This window comes from Manis javanica, chromosome 1, assembly GCF_040802235.1.
Source record: "Manis javanica isolate MJ-LG chromosome 1, MJ_LKY, whole genome shotgun sequence".
NCBI classification, from domain to species: Eukaryota; Metazoa; Chordata; class Mammalia; order Pholidota; family Manidae; genus Manis; species Manis javanica.
Window position 1 is genome coordinate 159975446 of NC_133156.1, and position 25376 is coordinate 160000821.

General features: G+C 46.9%; 1 protein-coding gene across 1 annotated transcript in view; it reads left to right on the top strand.

Moving 5' to 3' along the window:
• Positions 1-3672: 3672 nt before the first annotated feature.
• CREG2 (cellular repressor of E1A stimulated genes 2) overlaps positions 3673-25376 on the top strand; it is a 34753-nt gene continuing 13049 nt past the window's right edge. The window contains exons 1-2 of the mRNA XM_017654372.3: positions 3673-4121; positions 6238-6407. Coding sequence (XP_017509861.2) covers positions 3705-4121; positions 6238-6407 — 587 coding nt within the window. The 5' untranslated portion in view covers positions 3673-3704. The remainder of the gene's footprint in view (positions 4122-6237; positions 6408-25376) is intronic.

Sequence of the window (25376 nt, forward strand, 5' to 3'; positions counted from 1 at the left end):
AGGGAGAATAAGCCAGGTAATAAACCCTTTCACCCCAAAGAACGTTTTGCTGTCAATTTCTTTGGTCACATTGAATACATAGTGAACTTGCCTGGGGCTGAAACCCATTGGCAAGACAGGAGTAGAAAGTACTTCTGTTCTGGCTCCTGCCCGCAGTGGTCAAAGGGTTTCCCAGTGGGTGCTACTGTTCTGTACACCTAGGTTTTCACATGGCTGAGGGCAGACCCACAGATGGCTCACACAGCAGCTGGCACAGAGGCCCTGAGGCAGAAAGCAAGGCATGCACGGTAGAGCTGGTGAGCTGCTGTCAGTCTGCCCCCACATGCAGCTAGTCAGCACAGCAGCGCCTGGAGAAAACACGAGCTGAGAGGAAGGAAGACAGGGCCTAAATGATGCCAACAAACCAGTAAAAGACAGTTCACAGCAGAGCTCTTCATAATGGCCAGAACCTCAAAACCCAGTTGTCCTTTGTTACAGCCATGTTTCTACTTTCTGTAAATGTGATGCTTTAACACCTGCCCTCCTTGCTTATGCCAGATATGCCCTGTACTGGACAACTTGATTGTATACCATGGCCTCTGCCTCTCTGTCCCTCCCCACTGGAGTCCAACTCCTAGGGGTGTATTTTGCCACAAGAAGCAGCTGATCCAGAGCACAACCCCCCACCACTTCCTGTATCGGCTTTCACACTCCAGGCCACTCTTTGCCTGCCCTACCACCCCACACCAGGATCAGACAACCAAAGCCAGCCTTAGGCGCCAGACCCTGAAATTACTCAGAGTAGCCAATCCCAAACCTGCTCCACCATCCCTCCTGCTCCTCCCCACAGAAACCACAAGAAAGGCCCCTGCCTACAGATAGCCCCTTCCCGTCTGACACCAGGGCCCCCCCAGGAACCACCCCCACCCCTCTGCCCCGTGGCATGCCATGTATGCCCTCTCTTGGGATCTGTGAGTAGAATAAATTCCTTTTTCAAAGGCAGTGGTCTCTTGATCTGTTGGCCTCACCATGTCTGATAATAAAACCTATTAACATCCACAGACCCTAGGAGAGTTGAGTAAATAGTCATACAGCTACACAGTGCAATGCTACACAGCTGTTTTATATCCACAAACAATGAAACAAGGATGGTGCTCCCAAACACGATTTTGACTGAAAATGGAAAGACACAAAAAAACACAGTATGATTTCATTTTTATCAAGTTCCAAATTATCTTTATTACTTAAGGATGCACACATAGGAAGTAAAACTATAAAGCAAAACAGAAATGTCTCACAAATGTCAAGATTGTAATTACTTCTAGGAGAGGAGTCCAGGGGTTGTGATGGGGGTGTGTATGGAGATAGGTTCTGAAGAACTACCACTATTTCCTTTCTTCACCTGAATGATCTTCACACCGGTTTTCTGTTTAATGATTCTTTAAGTTGTACATATGTATTTTACACATTTTATGCGAATGTCCTACCTCACAGTCAAAATATTTTAAAATTATCATCATGCACATTGATGAATGGATAGAGGGATAGATATATAGATAGTGACCATGCAAATCCAACAAAATGTTCATTGCATTATCTACATGGTGGATATATGTGTGTTCGCCATCTGTGGAGACACAGAGAGGCCAGCATCACTTCAGCAGGGAGTCTGGGAGGGAGGGGTCACAGTGAGGCTGGAGACAGAAAGCCGGGACCAGGTTACAAGGGTCCTGTAGGTTGGGCTTAGAAGCTTGGACCTCTGCTGGCAGTGAGAAGCCCTTGAGGCCTTAAAGCAAGGGAATGATGAGCAATCCACTGAGAAACTATAAGGGATTGAGCGACAATCGTAGGGGAAAATCATGGAAAGAAATGAACAGATAATAAGAAATTAAACATGTCAGAGACATCAGGTCCTGGGGAATGATTACTGGGCAGGTGAGATTACATCTGTTCCAAACATGAGGCGAGGTGACACCTTGTTTCTGTGACCAGCTCCATAGGGATGCTGATGCCATACTCAGAGGTGATAAATGCAGGAGGAGCAGGGACTTTGGAAGGTTATGTTGACATCAAGTCCAAAACTGAAAGGGCTGAATTTTATGCTACGTGCAGACTAAACATTAGCCTGCCACAGTTTGTGCCTCTCTGGGCACATCTCTGGTATGTGTGCTCTGTGATCCACTTGGGCTACTGCGGGTAGATGTGACTATTTTGCAGACACAGCTAGTAGGGGATAGAGCAAGATTTGGATTCATTTGATTCTAGAGCCCACTTTTTTAATGACTTTCTATACTGCCTCTCCAAGACTATGCAACACATCATTCTGGAAGCAAGTGAGAGACAGAGAGACACATGGCAGCCTAAAAGGATGGCAGGGCCATGGGAACAGGTGAGAGAAGAAAAGCCTGGAGACAGAATTCCCCTTAGAACATCAATATGCAGAGGACAGAGAACTGGCTCTACAAAGGAGACTGAGGAAGTGCAGCCTGCTTGGCAATGAGAGAGTCCGGGGAGGAGGGGGCTGGCTATGTTGAAGGCTGCAGGGGTCTCCAGTAAGAAGAAGGCTAGAGAGAGCTCATCCTGGAAAGGCGGTTGGGGTGGGATGGAGGCCGGCTAGGAGTGCGTTGAGATGAAATAGACTTTCTTAGTAAAAATGGCTTTGAATGGAAGGCAAGGGAGGAGGTGGGTGGAGTGAGGGTACCAATGGATCCTCAGGTTACTGCACAAGGTAACGTTTGCCAAAGTATCTTTAAAAATCCTTGGGCTAGTTCACTTTACTGTCATCCACAACTGATCTGAAGCAGGACTGTTAGTTTCTAGTTAGAAAATATGGTGCCTAAAATGTCCCCTAGTCTAGTAGGCCAGCTATGGATACCATATGCAAAGTTGAAATGTGTAAGTAATCTTAAATTATGTTGATAGCTATAAAACTCTACTATTGGAAACAACCCAAACTCCCATCAATAAAAGAATGCTTTAAAACTGAGGTACATTCTTACAATTCTCTGCCACTGCATCCTGGGCATATTCCCCGTTTACAAGAGTTTATACATAAAAACTTAATTCTGCTTTCAGATGAAATGGCTGCAATGTCCTCCTGCCCTAGCAAAGTGTAAGACGCTCATCTTTACAGAGCAAGAGAATGGGCTTTGCCATCAGACGGACCTGGTGCTAATCTTACCTTCACAGTTTCCTCCTCTATAAAATAATGATTAACAATCCCCACCTTTGTGTATTATGAAAATGGAAGGCTTTGTCTTACTCCTTGCCGTGCGCTGTTCTAAGCCTCTCCAAATTTTAACTCATTCAGCCCTCCCACCCACCACTCCTATGAGTTAGATACTGTTTTCTTCGTTTCCCAATGAAGGTACTGGCACACAGAGAGGTTAAGTAATTTGGTGGGGTCACCCAGCTGGTGAGTGGAAGAACGTATTGAGCCGGGATCTGAACGCCCACCTTCTGGACGCAAGCCCACCCGAACGTGGCACACGGCGGTGAGGACTGTATACACGGCGGCTGCAGGACGTGCCTCGTTTGAGTGGAACCGGGTCTTTAAGGAGCCTCGGCTTCTCGCGGCGTGCGCTGCCAGGACGACACCACCCAGAGGCCCTGCGGCGGTCGGAAGCGGGGGCCCGCTCCCAGCGTCGGCCGCAGGGGGGCGCTGCCGCCTCGTCGGCCGCCGCACTCCGCTGGTGGTCCCCGGGGCCGCGCGCGCCGCCTGCAAGATGCCTGTGCGCCGTGGCCGGCGGCCGGCGCGACCCGGGGCCCGCCTCTCCTGGCTGCTGTGCTGCAGCGCGCTGCTGTCCCCGGCCGCGGGATACGTGATCGTGAGCTCCGTGTCCTGGGCCGTCACCAACGAGGTGGACGAGGACCTGGACAGCGCCTCCACCGAGGAGGCGCTGCCCGCGCTGCTGGAGGACGCGGGCAGCATCTGGCAGCAGAGCTTCCCGGACTCGGCGCACAAGGAGGCCGCACACCTGCCGCCCCCAGCGGGCGCTGCCCGCTCCAGGCCGCGTCCCGCGCCGCCGGGGATGTTCTCCTACCCGCGCGAGAGCGGCCCGAGGCTGCGCCCCGGCACCGCCCGCTTCCTGGCCCACGCCAGCCCCTGGGGCTGTCTGGCCACCGTGTCTGCCCACGAGAAGGTAAGCACCCCAGCTGGGAGCCGGGCGCAGGTGCACGCCTGGCGGTGGCCTGGCGCGCCCCGAGGACAGGGAGAGGCTAGCGACCACCCATTCGTACTCGGATCCAGGTCTAACAGACGTGCGCGGTGGGCTGGATTGGGCTGTGGACACCGGGTAAGAACGGAGCCAGATTGTGCCTCAGTTAGCTGGCAAAGTGTTGGAGCGTGGGGGCTGACAACCAGGCTTCCTGCCAGGTAGATACATGAGTACCGAAGCGCAGTTTTCAGGTGATCAAAGGGACGTTCGGATAACCTGCGCCTTTCCAGAGATCTGGACCAAAGCCCGAGCCGCTTTAGGCATCACAGAGTGGGCGCGAGCAGCCCCTTCCGGCCCCCACACTGCCCAGAGACCCGAACTTCCCGGGCGCCTATTGACGCTTAGTTGAGGCCGGACCGGAGAAAGACGCCGCTGGGACTTTGGTGGAAATCTACTTTTAAGAAAATGGAACTCAGGAGTTTTTCTGCAAAAGAGGCTTACTGTGCAAAGTGTGGAACGAGCTGTTACCAGCTGCAGTTTTTATCGTTCAGTTCACAAATGTTTCACACCTGTTAGACACGATTCCACCTTAAGCCGAAATGACATGAGTAATTGGGAGGATGGAACATCTATAAGTATATGCATGCTAGCGAGACTTTAGGGCTGTTAAGATCAATGTGAGAGTTTTGTTACAAGGCACTAATTTGAATTCCTATTTAATTCATGCAAAATAATAATAATATTTTATGGAATGTATAGGTCATTGGCCAGGGGGCAGCTTCTCACCCCAGTTGTGAGTCTCAGCGGCTCCAAGACTGGCCCTCACTGGGTCCTCCACTTGTTTTCCTCATCTATGAAATTAAACGGTTGACTAGGTAGTTCTGAAGGTCTTTTTTTTTTTTTTTGCTTAAAAAATGATCTGCATGACAACTTTATTCTGATTATGGCAATGATATTAACCTCTTTCACAGCATCCAAATGGTTTCTCAGTTATATATTATCTTCCTAAGACACACCTTAAGATGTGAACCTTAAATATGAAGCCAATCTTGGCATAAAACACAAGTCATCCCAAGCAATTGAAAGTCTAGTGCTAGTGTACTAAAGATATTTTGACTTTTGACATCTCTGTTAGGAGTTCTCTCTTCCAATATTAACAATCCAAATCCAATAAATTCAGAGAACATTTATCACATGCACATCATGTGTGCAGAGCATGTTATGACAAGCTGATAATCTGTGACGGAACTTGTATTGCCTTTTGGAGTACTCCTTCGCATTGTGTTTTCTTAAAAGATTAAAGCCTTCCCTTATTACCATTCTACACACCATTGTCATGCAATACTTAAAAGACACGCAGAGTTCTGAGTTCATTAATAATGCAGAAGAGTGAAGGGTAAAGCTCATGGAGGCTGGGGCTGGACCCAGCAGGACTTGGGAAAACCCAAGAAATATTTGTGTAAATGTCTGAGAATTCCATCTGCTCTTCCAGATAATTATGAGCAAAAATTAGTATAGCATGTCTCTATGACTTCCTTTAAGCTAAAAGAGGGTAAGAAGCCAGTTTCCCATAAGTTTCTGAATTATGTATAATGAAATATTGATTGCAATTAAAAATGTGACTAATGATTGAGAAAGTAGTGTAGCTCTAAAAGAAACAGTAATAGAAAGTTTCTGGAATCCCAAGACCATGAAGATATTTGAGACTTAAAATCTATCCCCAAGGTTTCTAAAAACTTGGGAGAGTCAGTAAAAGCAGAAGGGCTCCCAGAAGCAGTGTGTAGGAAATATTTTAGGACCTCTCTCCAAAATAATGTTAAATTTAACAAAATGGGTGTTTTCTATGTAAATGCAGCTTCAAGAGTAATTCCCCAACCATCCCTTCCAAGTAAAATGCCACTGCTAAGTTCCTCTATAGAAATTCCAGAGCCAACCATGGATGAATGGGGTCTGTTGGGGACCACTGTACCTCAATTTACTACCTCTCAAAACCATGGTGACGCCATGCTTCCTTCATTTCTGTATTTCCTGGCCAGAAGCAAGCTCAGTTGCAGCTCAGGTCGATCCACAGTATTGAAAAAGCCTTTTTGTTGTTTGTTAGATCCCCGGGCTGCCATTTGGGAACTGCCTGCCCATCAGTGATGGCCCCTTGAACAACAGCACGGGGATTCCTTTCTTCTACGTCACACCCAAAGACCCTGCAGTGGCTGACCTCATGAAGAACCCTGTGGCCTCACTCCTGCTGCCAGAATCGGAAGGAGAGTTCTGCAGGTAGGCAAGGGTTTGGTGTGACCCACTCAGGTTCTATGTGTAAAGCAGAGACGATGGGATGGGGGCGTCCCTGGGCCTATGACTTTAACAGGGTGCTGAGGAACAAAGGTATATCTTCACCAACCTTAAGTGGAAACAGATAGATAGAATTCCACCATTCACAAAACTCTGTGATTTGGGGCAAGTTACTTAACCATTGAGAACCTCAGTTTCCTCATCTGTAAAATGGGAATAATAATTGCTACCTCATATGGTTACTGGGAAAGGGAAATATTTGCAGTGTCTTGAACAATATGGGGTGGACAAATTGCAGTTCCTGTTATGGCACAGGACGGGGGGTGCAGGGGAGGCTGGTGAAGGAAGAGCCAGCAGTTTGTCTGCATGGCAAACACAGCCTAGAGTCTATTGTTTTTCAAATTGATTTCTTCCCCCACCCCTGCAGAGATGTTTGCAATAAAGATCCAAAATCCTTTAATACACTGTCTCAAAAACTCTCTAAAGAAAAGATACTTAAACACAAATGGGACATTGATCCATCACTTCTGTCTGAATTTAAAATATAAAGCTTGAATTTACAAATCCTGCCAGGGAGATGTTTGTGCCAAGCTTGTGTGGGGCTGCTGCATGAGAGGGACACCCCCGGGGAACAGTAAATGCATAGGTGGCCTGGGGTGAGTCCCTAACCCCCAGGGACTGGCTCAATTCACCCAGTGGTGCTTTAGGAACTTGGCTAAGATTTATCCTGGTTCCAAACTTATATTGTTCTTTATACAAAGCATGAAAAACATATTAAGCAAACAAATTTATTAATACTTTGGAGGGGTGGGGTGGTGATAATCAAAGCAAGAATTTGCTGTAAATGCAGCCTGGATGAGACCGTTACTTACCCTTAGGATGCTGACAGTGAGAGGTTCCACTGGGCTGGAGACAGTCCAGCTGACCCAGTTCCCTATCAGGTATGGCAAGAAGCCAGGAAAAGAAATGTTTCCTTTTTCATGGAATAGTCTGGGCCAGTCAAGCTTGCTGTTACTAGAAACATATTCCCAAGTTACCTTTCTAAACGTCTGAGGTGTTCCGAATTGTAGCACCTGAAAAGCAGTTGTTGTGCCGAAGCATGTGGATCCCAGAACTCAGAGCACACCTGTTCTTGGAGACACAGACAGAATGGTGGGCAGTGATCCAAGCTGCTCAGCACTCAGCATGTGGAGGGAATTGCCTACTGGAAGGTCCCAGGCAGATGCCAGCAGGAGCTGAAAGCTCGGAGGGAGGGATGGGAAATCCAGCTTAGAGGGGTCATCACTCGGCTGGGGGCATGGAGAGGTCCTGATCGGGGGCATGGGGAGGTCCTGATCATGGGAACTGGCCACATTTACCTGCTCAGCCTGGAGCCCTGTGTGTGACCTGTCTTCATGGCAGGCCACATGGAGGAGGTGCAGCTCTCTGGGCAGCATGCCAGGGTGACTTGATAAGGCAGGTTTTGGCCAAAGGTGACCCCAGGCCCCACAAACCACCCCAGGGCTGAGGGCATGGGTATCTTGGCACACCTGTAGCTCCAGCCTGGAAGAGGAGGAATGGGCCACCGCCTACTGGTATGACCATGTCCAACTCCTCACGTGAGACTCTGCCGCTCAGAACTGCTCTCCCTCACATTGTTTAAACTTCCAAAGCATTAAAATATAACTTAAATACCTACAAATTTTAAGTTAGCCTTAGTAAGCATCAAAGCACAAAGGTTACCAGTCGCTGAAGGTAGCTAAAGGTAACGGGGCTTGTTTCCTCCCCATGGGCTACTAGTTCCCAGGAGTAGCTTAAGCCCAGGTGATTCATCTGTGTCAGGTTCACATTCCAAGTTCAGCATTACATTTTAAGTTTTGCCTCCAGAATCTTGGTAATGTTGAGCACAGAGACTTGTTGTCAAAGATAGGCAAACACCAGAACCCTAAACAAGCCAGGCAGAAGCTCCTTGGGCCATCGGAGCCCAGCAAGGCATCAAATGGAAATGCCTGTGGCTAAGAACCACCTGGACAAGCACCTGTGTGAAGTTCAAGGACAGCCTGGCCAGGCAACAACAAGCTGAGCCCTGGAGAGATGGGCAGTGAGACCAGGGCATATTGTCAAGCACTTCAAAGCATGGTCTGCAGAGCAGGGGGACTCAGAAAAATGCCCATGTTTCATGATGATGATGATAAACACGGCCATCTGCTTCTTTCACCTTCGGAAGGCAGCACATACTCAGGAAAATGAAAATTTCCTTCATTCTATGAAGCAGGTATCCTCACAAATTGAAAACCTGTGACAGCATTTTACTGTCACATTTGGTGGATTCTTTGTGCTTTAGTTCCTCTGCTGGTCTGTGCAAATTGGGAAGGCGTGGATTTGCCCTGTTTCATCCTACTTGGGAAGACAGAGCCAGAATTAGTGCTTTCTGCTGATGCATCCCAGGCTCCTGTGGGCCTCGAAGGCCAGGCCAGGGCAGAGGAGCCCTCAGAAACTGCACCGTAAACCAAGGTCAGACAGGGAGAAGCAGCATCACCGCTGATGCTGGAGAGAAGCAAAGGGGTGCCTTCCCAGCTGTTTCCCATATGGCCACGGGCACTTGAGCTACTAGTGCACTTGTGCCCTCATCAGGGTTAGCCTGGATTCCTGCAGGGTCTGGAATGGGACAGGCTAGTGGGACAGCTTACCCACCAGAAGGACACAGCCCAAGAAGGAAGCTGTCCACCAAACAAGGGCCAAACACAATTCCTGCCTGAGGGTGGGAAGAAGGTAAGTCTGACTGTACCATGAGGGCAGGCTGAGCTGGCCCTCTGTGCTGCTAGAGCTCCTTTGGGGTACAAGACAACTGCATGTATAATGTGCACGTATTTAATAGGTAGATTATAGTCTGATAGTTATATATGTATGTGTGTGTGTGTGTGTATACTTCCACATACTCAATTAATATTTATTCTGAGAACAAGTGGTCTCCCTAGTCCACTCTCCATCATCTTGAATTCATCCTCAATCCTGCAGCTGGTAATCTTTCAAAACCCAAATTAGATTCTGAGACTCCTCTGCCTAAACTCTTTCATAAGGAAAAATAATGAAATCCTTAATATGACCTAGGAGACCCTCCACAGCTGGGCACCCACCTCCCTCTCAGAATAGATAATAGTGCCTATCATTTGCTAGTTAACTTAATATTTGACTTATACCCTAGTTTTATTAAGTTGAGAGGTTTAAGCTGAAAGCTTGCATGATCAAAGGCTGATGTATGTGTTTTGCATGTAGCTAAGAAATGCTCTTTTTTTGGTTGCGATATAATTGACATATAACAATATATCAATCTGAGGTGTCAACTTGTGGATTTGATACATTTATATATTGCAATGTGATTACCACCATAGTGTTAGGCAACACTTCTGTCATGTCATGTAATTATCATTCCTTCTGTAGTGAGAACATTTAAGATATAGTCTAAACAGTTTTGACATATATAATACAGCATTGTTGACTATAATCATTATGCCACACATTAAATCTCTAGAACTTACTCATCTTGTAACCACAGGTTTGTACCCTCTAACCAGCACCTTCCCAATTCCCCTGCCCCCAGGCTCTGGTGATCACCATCCTACTCTTTGTTTCTATGAGTTTGGCTTTTTTAGATTCCACATATAAGGGAGCTCACACAGTGTTTGTCTTTCTCTTACTTATCTCACTTAACATAATGCCCTCTAGGCCCATCCATGTTGTCACAAATGGCAGGATGTCCTTCTTTCTCAGGGCTATATAATATTCCATGGCATACATAAGAAATGCTTTTTGTTCAGTAGCCTTCAAATGTGTGCTGGCACATATCATGCTTCCCAAAAATTATTCTTAGGTCAATGAACTGGCCTGTGTATTAAAAGTGAAATTAGATCTGAACTGGTACGGGCAAATGACATTGAATAACCAAAAATCACAGGAACTTTAATGGTAAAGAAAATACACAGCAGAAGTCATTTCCTCAGCTGAAGTGGGGAGAGGCCGATATCTTGACAGTAATGGAAGGAGCAAATATTTCTTCCTATCTTATAGGTTTATAGGGACTTTAAATAATTTTTAGATGAATCAGCCTGTGATACTCCATCTCATCTTGTAATGGATTTTTCCCAAACTTTTCATCACCCTGATCTTCTTGTGCCTGAACTTTCCCTAAAACGTCACAGCAGAGTTACTAGACTTGATTGGACACAGTTGTCTTGCCTCCCATCCCAGCGCATATTGGACTGGGTGCTATTACCCTACTCTTTTTCCTGGAGGAGATTATTTGGAAGACGAATCTGAGCAGATAATAAGTAGAAAGTGACTTTCAGTCCTAAAAAAAGGCTAGATTGGTGGTTTCCATGGGACAGAGTGGCCAAGAAAAGTTTCCTGAGTAGAATGGAGTGTCTTATTCAGCTGGCACCTCTGAGGGCCACCTAAGGGCCTCTAGCTCCGAGGTTAAAAGGAGGCGGGACACGCCAAGAGTTGTGAAGACAGAACAGGTGAGAACAGCACACCTGGACTGCTAAGCAAGGTTATAAGGCGCAAGCTCCCACACATCAGGAGCAGCAGAGTGAGAGGGACACGTCATAGTGACCTGGACAGCCGGAGCCCTCCTGCAGCACAAGGTTGACAACCTGCTAGGGGACAATGGTTCATGGTCTCAAGAAGCTCCAGGGTGATTCTGATACTACTTTAGGATAAATGAGACATTGAGTCGGTCTTACATGCATTTCCTGGGTTTCTGATAAGAGCCTGCTGAGAACTGTCATCTAGGCCCAGGATGACTCCTGCCATCTGTAAAATGAAGTCAAGAGTACAGTCTGAGAACCCTGGAAAAGGATGTGGTTTTTTCACCATCAGACATTACATCCATCCAAACCAGAACCTGCAAACGCATCTTGCCTAATTACTGTTCGTGTGTTAAAGTCTGTTTTATTCATTTGTTCTGTCCTTGGTGTAGTGTTTTCTTCATTAATTAGATGAATTAAGGATATAAGTCTGTTTCCTAGCTCAGGTTAAGATGACAAATCGAGAATAAGATTCCTGTTTACAAGACTCCCTGGCAATCAGCAGTCCCTTGCCCTTCCACCCACAGAAACGGACAGATGCTTCTGTAACTAAGTGAATTTATGTTCAGACCAGAGACCCAGTTGTATGGAAATTCAGCAAATATTGATTGACAGAGAAAGCCCACCAAGACACCTCTCCTCCTCTGAAACCGTTTTCCTCTCGTGCCTGCAGGCTTGAACACAGTGGGGTTTAGGTTTTGCATCTTTGTGGCGAGCCAGCAAAGCAAGGCCTCTGGACCCATGAGGGCTCTTCTGAGGAATGACATTCTGCTCATTGGCATTAGATCAACTTCCCTTTTGAAGGTCTGGAAATATATGAAACCAAAAGCGGTTTATCGTGTGCTTTCCCTGAAATGAACAAATTTCAATTGATAGCTTGGACAAATGCTAGGTTTCTACTAGATTGAGTTGATTCTCAAGAAAGGAGGATCCAAAAATATTTTTTCTCTCTTCCCCAAAAGGCTTTTAATGAAAGATTTCCCTGGCCATTGCCATGGGTCCCAGCCCCTTTCCCCCAGGCTGAAGGCCCCCTGTCCAAACAGTGGACAGCCGCTCTTGTTAGAGCCCTTTAACTGATGAGGCCTCCATGCAGTTGGGCACCAAAGGAGATGCTAAGATTCTGGTTTGCAAAGAAAGCTAGTTTCTGAAGGGAGGTGCCACACCAGAATGGGCTGAAAGTGCAGTGGGTGTGTAGAATAATGCTTCCTCAGAATGAGTTGCTTAGAGGGTACCTAGTGCAAAGACAATTCAACACTGAAGATAGCACATCAAAAAACTATTGCTCACACTAGAGATTTGGGACAATGGACTTGGACATAGAGGCCTGCCCTATCCTGGGAGCAGCCCCTGAATTTTACAAGCACATTGACAGGAAGAGAAACTCCCTTGGTGAAACAAGATAGCTAAGGGGAGGGTGGGGGAGTTGGTTTGCCTTGATGTCAGGAGTATAGGATAAGTGCTTCTTGGACACAAGCAACTACAGTGTGCTGAGTTTAATCACTGCATCTCTGTGGAAAATAAAAGAAATTCAGAAATACGAGTGCCCCTTTGCCACTCATTTCCCCATCTCCATCTTCGGAACTTTTCTTGTAAGAAGAAAAGATAGTATTGAATGGTAGCAGAAAACCTCAGCCCGGCCTAATTCCCAGCACAGGCTCTGGGATTTGCTCCCCCAGAACTGTTGTGTGGAAGGCACGCCATGCAACCGTCTCTAGATGAGCTTAGTCAAGTGAGCACATGGAATAGGCATGTGCTTGCCGCAGCTTGCTTACTAATAGCCAGTATGTATCTCTGTCTGCAGTCTGTCCACCTAAGACGTGATGTGCATGTCAAAGTACAGGGTCCAGCTCTAATCAGATAAAGAAGCCAATTTAATTTCTCTTCACCGAATTTTGTTCCTTCCCATTGAAAGCAACATATAAATCTTCTAAAAAAATTGCTCCCTGTCCAGATTCATGTTACCTCTTCTCCTTGGCCTGCACATTCCTGTAATTCTGAAGCTAACATTAACCTCAGTAGCTTTTAAAAGACCTGCCTGAGAAGAGTCAGAGAACTCTGCAGAGAGAAAGCTCAATAAGCAGATGTTAGAAAATTCTCTCCTGTCTTCCACTCATTTCTATGGCAGCTCTCACAGCATGTTGCAGACACTTCGGTCTCCCTGGTTTTGTTTGAGCTACATGGCGTTAGTCCCTATGGTTCCCAGGGGAGCTGTTCTATGAATCCACAGGTGATCCCAGTTCTGTCCGTATGCGGCCCCTTTTGCCTGCCTCTCTCCATCCAGTTCACAGATGATTTACTTACCTGTTGGCATGATTCCACCTTGAGCTGATGTGACATGAATTAGTGATAAAGATATAATTCTCATAAATACACACCTTCCAGCAAGCTTTTAGGGTGTTAAGATACAGATAAGGGTTTTATTACAAGGCCCTTAGCCTCTAGCAATCACTAATCTGTCTTATGTGTTAGTGGATTTAACTCTTCTGCACATTTCATATAAATGCAATTGTACAATATGCTGCTTTTGTGACTGGTTTCCTTCATTTAGCAGTGTTTTCAGGGTTCTTTATGTTGTAGCATATGTCAATACTTTTCATTCCTTTTTATGGCCAAATACTCTTCCATTGTATAAATATACCACATTTTATTTATCCATTTTTATTGATCCATTCATCAGTTGATGGACATTTGCTTCCATGATTTTGCTACTCTGAATAATGCTGCTGTGGATATTTGTGTATGAGTCTTTGTATGGATATGTGTTTTCAATTCTTTTTGGTATATACCTGGGAGAGGTCTTGCTGGGTCATATGGTACTACATGTTTAACTTTTTGAGGACCTATCTGTTTTCTTCAGTGGCTGCACCATTGTACATTCCCATCAGCAGTGTATGAGGGTTGCAGTTCCTCCACATCCTCACCCACATTGGTTAGTGTCTGCCTTTTTTTTTATAGCTGTCCTAGTGCGTATGAAGTGATATCACCTTGTGGTCTTGCTATGCATTTCCCTAATGACTAATGATGTTGAGCATCTTTCATATCCTGGATGGTTGCCTGTATACCTTCTTTGAAGAGCTGTCTCCTCAATGCCTCAACCCATTTTTAATTGGGTTGTTTCTCCTTTTGTCACTGAGTTGCCAGAGTTCTTTATATATTCTGGATATGATCCTTATCAGACATATAATTTGCAAGTATTTTCCTAAAGCATGTTTATCTAATTTCCTTTTGTTGTCATTGGAGAAAACAGAAAAACTAAGGATTTAGTAGTAGCATTCCAGTTGTATATATTCTTGGTCAGTGTCCTTCCACTTTTCTGACCTGGCCCTTCACCATCTGAAAAGCATATAAGTGAAGTAACTTTCCTGAGATGACACAGAAATGTACCTAAATTATCTAGTGTGTAGAAATGGTAAGCAAATGTCTGACCAAGAAAAAAGACTTTTTAAGTAATTGGACTGCAAAGGAATTTGGGTGGGGGGGACTTATTCTAATAATGTAAAGACAAGGTGGAGAGAGAGTCATAATAAATTTGATTAAACAGTTGAATTAAGCGTACTGTGTGCAAAGAACATGCTAAGTATTGTAATGAAAAGAAGAATTAATTTCCCTTCAAATGATACTTATTGAGCACTCACTATATGCCAGGCATGCATAATTAGACTTAAAGATCAGGCTCTTCTCCACTTATTTGTTACCAGTCATTTGAACCAAGACAGTGAGATCCAACCATCCCCATGTATGTGAAGGGCCCCCAAGTGTTAAAACCATGCATCTCCACAGTCAGAGATGCGCAAAATTCCACACTGCAACTGATTTCCACTGTCCTGACATCCTCCTCTCTTCCATCTCATCCAGTGCACCCTGACCTGTCCTTCAAAACAAGACACTGACCTCTGAAAGTTCCTTCGTTTCTCTACCTCTTTCTTCCCATCTTAGAGCTGTGTTCAAATTTTCTAGTCCCAGTAATTTCCAGTTTGTTCCCCAGAAAGCATTTCATTTTCTGCCTGTTTCTTTTCATTCATGAGGACAGCCTAGGTCTCAGACCCCTGGGACTGCCCTGTCCCATGCCCCTGCCTGCCCCTGAGAGGCTAACTGGGCAGCAGGCACATGTGATCCAAGAGGCAGCAGAGCTTTCTCTGTAAGATGCAGCAAGACTTCAGTGTGCTTATAGCCTGGAAGGGCCTTGGCCGTCCGTGCCGCCTTCCATTTTACAGATTAGGAAACCGAGGGGGTGGTAACTGGAAGGCAGATAAATTAAGTCTCACACCCATGCCCTCCCCACTGCACACGGCGCCTCTCCCAACTCAGCCTCGCTCCCTCTGGCTGCTGCTCTCCCTGTAGCCACCCAAATACCCAATGTAATGAAGAAAGGATTCCGTCAGAGAATGATGTGTTACATAGTGGAGCAGACAGAGCAGCAACTCCCAGACCCATCGACGCAGCAGGAAGGGAAGGGCAAAGCACGCTTCGGTGGACATATGCCTCTGCAGGGAGTGGCTGTCCTATTTCTGATGAGTATCATCCAGGCGGAGGCAGGGTGGGCCATGTGGCCCTAAGAGGAGTAGCGTCAGTCAGAGCAGCAAGCCCTGGCCACCCAGGCAGGTCCAGAGGGGTGGCAGAGGGGGCTTGCATGTGGCTCCAGGGAAGCAGCCCATCAGAGGCCAGTGCTGCAGGTGAGGCACTTCAGGGAGGCCCAGCCCCCAGCCCACCCCCACCCGGATCACCAGATCACCGGATGGTGGGCACTGGGAGGCAGCACGGCCTCTAGAACAAACCGATAGCCTCAGAGCCCCAATCTGGCTGCTAGCTCCAGGCCTGGGAACATGACCAGGTTTGACTCCTGAACCCTCTGGTGGGCTGCAGGGTAATGAAGCCACGTCCAGGGAGCAGCCCGAGACCAGCAGCGCCACCAGATTTGCTTGTAAAATCAGACTCCTGGGCTCCAACAGTGTCTGAAGATGGGAGTCTTAGAATTTGTATGATTAAGGAACACCGGGAATTCTTAAAACATACATAATTTGGGAACTACTACATTAGAAGAAAGAGCTCTGATTTGCGGTTGATTGACTTTAATCCTAAACCCACCAAGTAATACCAGCCTGGCCTTCAGCAACTTGCTTAATTTGTCTGAGCCTCAGTTTCTTTATCCCTAAAATGGGACTGACGGTACTCACAAGCGTGCCTGGGAATGAATGAAATGTGGCCGTGTGGGTAAAGTTTCCAGCACATGGTCAGTATCAACAATGGTGGTGGTTGTCATTGGCAGTTGTGCCCTCTATGCAGAATTGGGGGTGGTGGAGACAGGAGAGGAAGGTAGAAACTGGTAACCTCCTGTGTACGTTGTGTACCTCATAAGTCTGGCAGCAGTCATTTCTCTAACACGATTCTGGGCCAGGCAGCGCTCTAAGCAATTGACGTAAATAGCCCACATGATCCCTACAAGCATCTCAGGAGAGGCGTACCATTGCTAGCCCCTTTCTGCAGGTGAGGAAACTGAGACACAGGGGACACGAGGAACTTGCATAAGGACCCACAGTTCACCTTTGAAAGGGGCTGAGGATCAGTCTCATTTGGCTCCTCAGCCCATCTTCACCCCTGCACTCCCTGCCTCCCCAACACATAGTGTCAGCTGGGGATACAGCCTTTCATGAAGAATTGGTGCAGAAGCTGTTGCACCTACAAAGTTCAAAAGTATTTTAAGTTGTCTTAAGTTGTTTGAGTATAATCTCCATCATTTGAGTAGCACTGCAATAGAGGCAAGACGTGAAACTTTATTAAATACACATGGACAAGCTGTTGCAGTAAAACACTCACTTCAACAGGTATTTACTCACTGAGCAACTACTATGCAATGAACCGTGCTCAGCACTGCCCAGATTAGGATGAAAGACAGTGGCATCCAGCTTTAAGAGGAGGAGAAGGATGTGAGGCCCATGGAAATACTCCTGAAAGAAGCAGAGCATCCTAACCCCCCAGGAGACATTGGCCTGGAGATGGATGCTGGGGAGAGAGAGACTCTCATGAATGATCCTGTGCCCCTCCTCACCTGCGTGCTCTCCCTGCTGCTGTCCCACCCACCCCCAGATACCATCCATGCATGCCAGGGGCCCCAAAACTTACAAAGCCAGCTGGAACCTCTCATCAGAACTTCAGACCTGAACTCTAGCTGCTTCCTAGACATCTCCTCTTGGACATCTCAAGGACACCTGGGCTCATCCTCTCCCCTCCCCAGAGGGCTTCCTTTCCTGGGCCTTTAGGAACAGACCCTTGGGTAGCACCCTTGCCTCCTTCGCCCTCTCACACCTCACCACCAGGCAGCAAGCTTCAACTTGTCTTCCTCCCAAACTTTCCCCAGCTGACACCTCTCTCCTGCTTGCTTCTCTCTACCACCTGGCCCCAGTGTGGTGGCCCTGTCCCCCACACTTGCTCACCTGTGCTCTTTAAATGCTCCTGACCAGTCTCCCTGGGTCCCTGCTTGCCCCACCCCCCAACCGTCCATCCCAAAACAGAGGAATCTTTGCAAAATGCACATCTCCTTATTCCATTGCCCTGCTTAAACTCTCCAATGCTTTCCCATTGCTCTTAGGATGAAATGTAACAGTCCTAACATGGCCAGTGAGACCTCCATGGTTCACCCCTGAGTGGCTCCAGTCTCCCTGCCTGTGTCCTGATTCCAGCCATCTTTGTTTTTTCCCTGCCTGGGGACCCTAGCCCTTGCTGTTCGTTCTGTCTGGGATGCTTTCTCTGCTGCCTCTTTACTTTAACTCCACTAATTTCCAGATTTCAGCCTTCCATGGCCCTCAGAACACAGACAGGTTTCCGTGTCATATGATCAAGTGAATACAGCACTAAGGGTATAGCCAGCTGTCTGCCTCTCCTGCCAGAGGGCATGCTCCGGGTGAGCCGGGCTGTGTCCTGGGTCTCTACCAGTCCCGGCAACTAGCACGGGGCCTTGAACATTGAACAGGGCTACATATTTATCAGTGATTGGATGGAATATTTGAGTTGAGCCTTGATATATATTAATTTCCCATGGCTGCTGGAAAAAATTGGTACAAACTTAGTGGCTTAGAACAGCACAGACGTATTCTCTTCCAGTTCTGGAGGTCAGATGTTTAAAATGAGTCTTACAGGGCTACAAGCAAGGTGTCTGTCGGCAGGGCTGGTTCCTTCTGGAGGCTCTGAGAGGTGAGTCCATTTCCCTGCCTCGGTCACCTCCTGTGCTCCTTGGCTCGTGGCCCCTTCCTTGCATCATTCAAACCTACTTCCATTCTACATCCACCCACACTGATCTGCCTCCCTCTAGAAGGACACTCTGATTACACTGGGCTTACCAGGTAATCCAGGACAATCTCTCCATCTCAAGATCCGTAATGTAATCACATCAGCAAAGTCCCTTTTGCCATATAAGGCAACATTCACATATTCTGGGAGTAGGATAGGAACATCCTTTTTGTCAGGGGAGGGATGTTATTCAACCAATCACAGATGGATGTGCCAGTTTAAACACATCTGCAAGTGTAGAGAGAAACATGGAAATTTATTCTAATGTATGCTAAGATGTATTTCGGCAGAGTCACGATTGTACTTATTTATAATAGAGATGTATTTAAAATATAATACTAAAATGGCTCAAACACATGTGATATTCAATTGATGAATGTAAATTTTAATATATTCTCAGCATATCAAAGCAATAGAGAAATGTGAAACCTGCAGAGAAAAGGGTTCTAGATTGAACTGCTCTGTGAATCATGGCTGGCTTGGTATCAGAGTGAGCCACTTCAACCCCCTGCTCCTCTCCTGCCTGGAAGTGGACCCAGTTCCCCTTCCATAGGTCCTCTTCCTTTGTGTGTGGCCACTTGGGGTCACAAGATTTGAACTACAGGATTTGACCCTGGGGAGGAGAAAATTCCAGCCCTAGATGAGTAAAAGGATGTCATGGAGCACTTTCTGCTTTACATATTTATGCCCCAGGCTTCTGGATGACACAAATCTTATTCTAAAACAGTCAGAAAATCCATGGATAAGCACATTGGTCTGAGCAAAGGGAAAAGCATCAACAGCTTGAAAATGGATTTGTTCAGTCTCAGAAAGCAGATGCTGAGAGGGTCTATAGGTGAACAGAAATAACTTTTATAGTTATTCTGGAACAGACCATTTTTTAATTGGTTTGTGTGACTTTAAAATCGGAAGAAGTGAACGCCTGCAGGCATTATCGGGTGGAGAGGATGGCATGTCAAAAAAGTTGTCCCTTTTTCTGATAGGTTTACTAAGGTGATAAATCAAGAAACTGTTGTCTCCTCATTGTACCCCCAAGGCATTTGACAGAAAGTCTGTGGGATGTCCTCAGGACAAGGATGAATAACATGAACTAGGGGATAATAATACCAATGCAGAGAGGTTTATATTTGTTTGTTTCTTTTATACTGTTTCACAAAGAATGTGAAAGTGGATAGATAAACACCTGGCTGAATGTCCCTGAGGGGTTGATTAATACGGTGGGGTTTACTCTGAACACCAAAGTGGGGTATTTCTGGGTCCTCGGCCATTCATAAGCACTTGGAAGGTGCTAGAGTCTGGTAGCCCGTGGAAGGCTTCTGAAGTTGAACCGATTGGGAGCTTGATGGAGTGAATAATGTTTGGGAAACACAGAGAAATTGTCAAGAAAGCCAAAGCCATAACCAGGAAAATAGAACCAGGAAGGGAAGACAAAACTGGGAAAAATCAACTGGGACAGTTTGAGGCTTTATACTGGTATGCCATAAAAGAAAATTTAATTTAATTTAATTTAAAAATATATACATAACACCATCCATGTTCCCCAGTAGAGGATAGTGGACATGACGTACCTCCTCCCCTTTACATACCTTCTCCTGGAGCATTGGAGCATTGAGGCCAATTCTGTAATCCATAGTTTAACGGGGATATTGACAAACTAGGAAGTCTAAGCAGCCAGACTGGGGCGAGGGTGGGGGGTGGCAGGGAGACAGTCTTAAGGACGCCTAAGCACCCTCTGCAGATGTCTGAAAGGCCAGCCCCAGGGAGGAGCTGTCTGTTCTGGGCTTACCCTGGAGGGCAGAAGCAAAGCTGGCAGTGGAAGCCACACGGGCCTCACAGTTTTCCTCTCCACTGCTGTCCTCTCACTCTTACCTTCAGCATCCTGTGGGTGACCCATCTGCACCCTAGCTTCTCCAGATGAGTTATCACCACCACCACCACATTGAAGATTCGGTAGCAAATGCTCCACGTCCAAGCCTCTGTTCTGGGCATCCCGCCCCTACCCTTCTTGCCGAGGAGCCCCTCTGCAGTGTGCTTGGACCACATGGAGCCCCTCACTGCTTTGCCCGCTTTGCCCCCATCACCATCTCACCCCCATCAGTGCCTCCTGGTTCCCCTCTCTTTGCCCAGGTTAGACCCATGGTCTATCTTTCTAATCATGTCCAAGGCCACCTGCACCTCCCCTGCCCCTCTTCCTCTGGAACTCCTGCCTGGCTCTACCCAACCCCATTAACCCTGCTTCCTCCCCTATGCCTGCACCAGATGGCTCAGCATTGCAGGAACAAACCACATGGCCAGTCTGAACAAACCACATGGCTTCCACCTAAAATTCACAAGCAAAATACCCACACACATTCTCAACCCTGCTAGAAAGTCCCCCCACCCCCCAGGGAGACCTCTCCCACCCTCAGCTCAGACCAGCTCCCATTTTTCAAACCAAACCCACTCATCCCCCTCCCATCTCTCTCAGCTGCAGACGGCACCCACATTTCTTTGACAAAGTACAAGACCACATGAGGGACTCTGTCCTCTCCCTCTGCAAAGTCTGTAAATTTATTTGTATAAACATGAGTGGGTCTCAAACAGGTGAGGGCACCTGTCTCCAGGGGACATGTGGCCATGTCTGGAGATATCTGCGGTTGTTACAACCTAGGGGCAAGGTCGCTATGGCAGTGTCATGGGTCAGGCCCAGGGCAGTGCTCAGTACAGGATAGCCCCTCAAAGAGCCATCCAGCCTCAAGTGTCAATAGTGTCTAGGTTAGGAAACTCTATACTGTCTGTCCTTCATTTACTACCTGGCTGGATACATGAGAGAGAGAGGCAAAACTCAGCACACATCTCAGTGGGTTCTGTTGCATTTGCAGGGGACAATTTATTGGGCAAGATAGCCCCATGCATTGCAGGACATCCTGGTGCCCGCATACTAAATGCAAATAGAGCCCCCATCCCTGTATCCATGATGAGAAAAGATGCTCCACGGATTTCCAACTGCCTTTTATGGGGAAGAAACCACTCCTGGTTTGAGAACTGTACATAGATGGTGGTATTGCCAGTCATAGTACTGAGCTGAAATTGTATTCCTGTCACTCAGGGATTGTGTAAAACAGCTATATTTTAAAGAATCAGAGTAAAGTTGAGTGAAATATTTTAATGTCCTTTTCTGAGTATGTTCATGTGTATTAACTTCATAAGTCTGGAATGATAATGTATTCTTTTCTTTAATAATTTTCATTGTCACTGAACACAAACACAGTAAAAAAAAAAATTGAACGAACTAGCCAACAAGAAATAAAATGTCTGGGAAGGTTGCATGCATATTTATTGGAAAAATGCATACCTTGTGAAGCTCTTAGGAAATTGTAGCTCATAAAAATGTGAATACAAAAGGAATTGTAGCAAAAGGAAGATTACTTATCTCAGATGAGGTTATATATCTGAAAGGCAACTTCATTTAATTGGAAACAGTTTGAGTGCCCAGTCACTGTCTTACTGTTTCCCTTCTGTCTCCCAGATCACCTAACTTGCATTTTTACATACACAGTACTGCAGCTGACCATTCTCCCTATCTAGAAGCACTCTGGAACCTCAATGTAATGGGGTCCATGCCTTGAAACAATATTGCCTAATGGGTCTGTACCTGTGGGCATGCAGCCCATTCCCCAAGAACAGACCCTTTTGATGTTTTAGTCTCCAACTCTGCTGGCTTAAACTATCACACATCATATTAGACTCTGCTGTAGACAAAATTTAAATGAGAATTTAAAAAGAAGTTCCAGGCCAGGTGTGCAAGCATTTCACCCAGCAGAGGCAATACACGGAGCAGTGGTGGGATGTTACGAATGCAGCCGGGGACCAGAACAGCAGAGGGCAGTTCCAGGACAGCTTCTAGCACTATCTACCAGGACCTTCCAGCATGTAAGTCACCCTCCAGCCTCTCCAGGAAGCCACCTGAGCAGGTGGGGCTTTTCTGGTCCTGGTCTTGAGGCTGGAGTCTTCTTGGGTGACAAGCTACCTATCCTGACACAGGTGGCAGGCCCCAAGGACAAGTGGAATGGGGAGAAGTGCTCAGAATAGTGTCCCCTGGCCTGAAAGAGAGATGGAGACCATTCAGCAAGGCCCTCAGTCCCCAGGGACACTTTCTCCAGCAATATGCAAATAAAATAACTAAGCTGTCACCAAGTGCAGGAGGCAGGTAGCCCACCTGAGCGTTTCCAGGGATTCTCAGAGAAGGACATGTGGTGCGGGGGATGACATCACCTCTTGCTCTGCCCCCTCTCCTCAGTCACCACTGCATGTCTTACCACTCTAACTGGCGGCTCCCTTCCTCTGCTGCAGACTGGACATACCACTCTTGCTAGGGTCTGGGATGATAGAGGAGGTACAGCTAGGGTTGTCAGATAAATTCAGGAGGCCCAATTAAATTCGAATTCTGGATAAACAAATACTCTTTTAGTGTAAGTTTGTCCCAAATATCATCTGTCATATTATACTGAAAAAAAGTTGTTTATCCAAGATTCAAATTTAACTGGACATCCTGTATATTTAACTACTAAATCGAGCAGCTCCGGGTACAGCATAGGACAGAAGCCTCATCACATGGCATCTCCTGCTTCTGGCCGCCCCTCACCCCAGGGACGGAGGACACCCCCTCCCCCCTCCTCGTCTCCCACCTCCTGCCACACTCTCGAGCATCCCCTCTGAGCTCCGTGGTTCCCCCCTGTGCCTTTCTTCTCTGAGTCTCAGCACCTCCACCAGACAAAACAAAGCAACTCCCTCTGGTCTGGCTGCACAGGAATCCCAAATGCAATACCACCAGGGAGGACCCTGTTTGCAGTGTTATACACACTCAGCTCCCTTTCTGTCTCCCCAGACACTGGCCTGGGTGCGCGGGGAGGGCGCCTTGCCTTACCCTGATAATCGGACTCATTAACATGCTTTCCTTAACAACAGAGCAGCTTTTACTGAGATGAATTTGTTGCCCTCCACTCCCACCACCACCACCACATCTACCCAGTCACCCAGGGGTACACAAATTCAAAAAGAGCTGTAGTCAGTTTCTTTAATAGTGATTTTTTTTCTTGCTCCCTGAGGAGCCAAGGAATGGAGTTAAGTTAGAGTCAGAGATCAGGAAATAGCAGATGGCATTCAGACCGGCAGGCTGTGCAAAATGCTAAATGGGAAACAAGGAATATGGCGTGGGGGTGGGGGACTGCAGGTAGGCAAAGCAAGTGGCTCTTTCTGTGCCCATGCTGTTTACACCCCCAGGCTGGGCGTAGACCCTGACAGGCCCTGGACTGGTCCAGGGGGAGCAAGGCAAGCAATGGACTCCAGACTTTGCACCAGCAAGGTCTCTTGGGTTATTTTGCTCTATAATCTTTGTAATAGGGAACATGTTGGTCTAAAGAACAAGTTACATTTTTAAATAATTTATTCCCCCATTTTATATATAGATGTATATGTGTGTGTGTGTGTGTGTGTACACACACAAATCAGAGCTTCTAGTCAGCAGGATATAATTATGTTTACCTCACTGATTCCAAAGTGATTCAGTTCCAACCAAAAGCAAAGAAACTTAGCGTTTTTACATCAAGAACTTTAATGGGTCTATGGCCGCACCAGACCTTAGCCCTTACCCTTTCCGCAAGCAAGTTAGCCTTGTGAGTTCTAACAAACAAGTCAGCCTGCCACGGGTCACAGGTGCTGGCAGAAGACCCGAGACTCCTGGGTCAGAAATAAAGGACGTTACTTACAGCAAAGCAGCTGCAGAACAGCAGCACTTTATAGTCAAGTTCCACTGCGGCCCTGTTCCCACAGGGAGATGTGGGGAGGGCCAGGCACCATCAGCATGTGCAGTAGCTTGTATTATTACAGGAGAGGAGCCCCAAGTCTAGAGAACCAAAGTCTTGCATAATGGAGAGCAAGGCTGTCTACCCCTGGAGGGAGACAGTATCTTCATCCTGCTGGCCAGTAAACCCCCTGCCCTTTGCCCCAGAGGGAGACACTCTCCGTTTTCCAGGCTATTTGCTGAATGAACATCTTTGGGGAAAGGTATTCAAGAACAAGGGAAGCTAGTCCTCTGGTCATCAGATATTCAGAAACCCAAGGGACCCTGGGAGAGTTGCATCCAAAGAGATAGTACATATGGCCTTAGCTCAAGGAAATATATACATTTGTGAATATATTTTAAACACAGGCTGTCTTTGCACAGTACCCCATTTAATGGAAATGTGTGCACGGGGGACTATCCTCATTTCACTCATGGTTTTGCTGCCTGCATTGAGAGTAGTTTGTGGATTGCTATTAATACCACCTAGCATTAGGTGGGCATGCCTCAACCATAGGACCCATTCCAAGAACTGAAACATAGTTCCAGGGACTGAAAGCCCTTGTACTAGTGAGAGACCTCTCAGTTACAAAGAACAGAAAAAGAAGCTCAGATGTACTTTGAGAATTAAAGAGACTTACTAGTTCATGTATTTGAAAAGTCCAGACATAGGCTTTTCTTAGAGGCTCTGCAATGTCAGCCCAAACGAGATTTTCCCATCTCTCCTCTCTGTTATCTCCTATGTCCACATCATTGAAAGGGTGGCCCCACTTGTGATCCAGTGTGGTACCCATAACTTCCAGGTACACGTGTTCCCATTTATGTCCAGAAAAAGTGAGCATCTCTCCAGGTAGACCCCAAAGGAGAGTAAGGGGGCTGCCGTTCCAGAAGTGCCCAGCCAGTAGCTCCTTGAGCTTTAGTGACCAAACTTGCTCTTATGCCAATTTCTGACTCTGTCACTATGGCCAGGAGGTAGGATGTGATGAGTGGTTTGAGCAGTCCCAGCCCTGAGGGCTGGACAGGGTTCCTTGAAGCTGTGCAGGGGAGAAGTGGATGCCCACATAATACACAAAGTACATCATTAAGACAAGGGGACATCCTCCACAGCTGCTGTTCATGGAGTCCACTCCCATGAACTGAAAGCCATCGATCAGAGTTCTGAGGGTACACTGTGTCCTCCTTCCTGGTCACTGCTGCATTTGCTGACCATTTCAAGAGCAGTAGCTGCCAATAACCTCCAGTGTGTGGCACTCACATGACTAAGGGCGGGATTGCAGTCCAGCT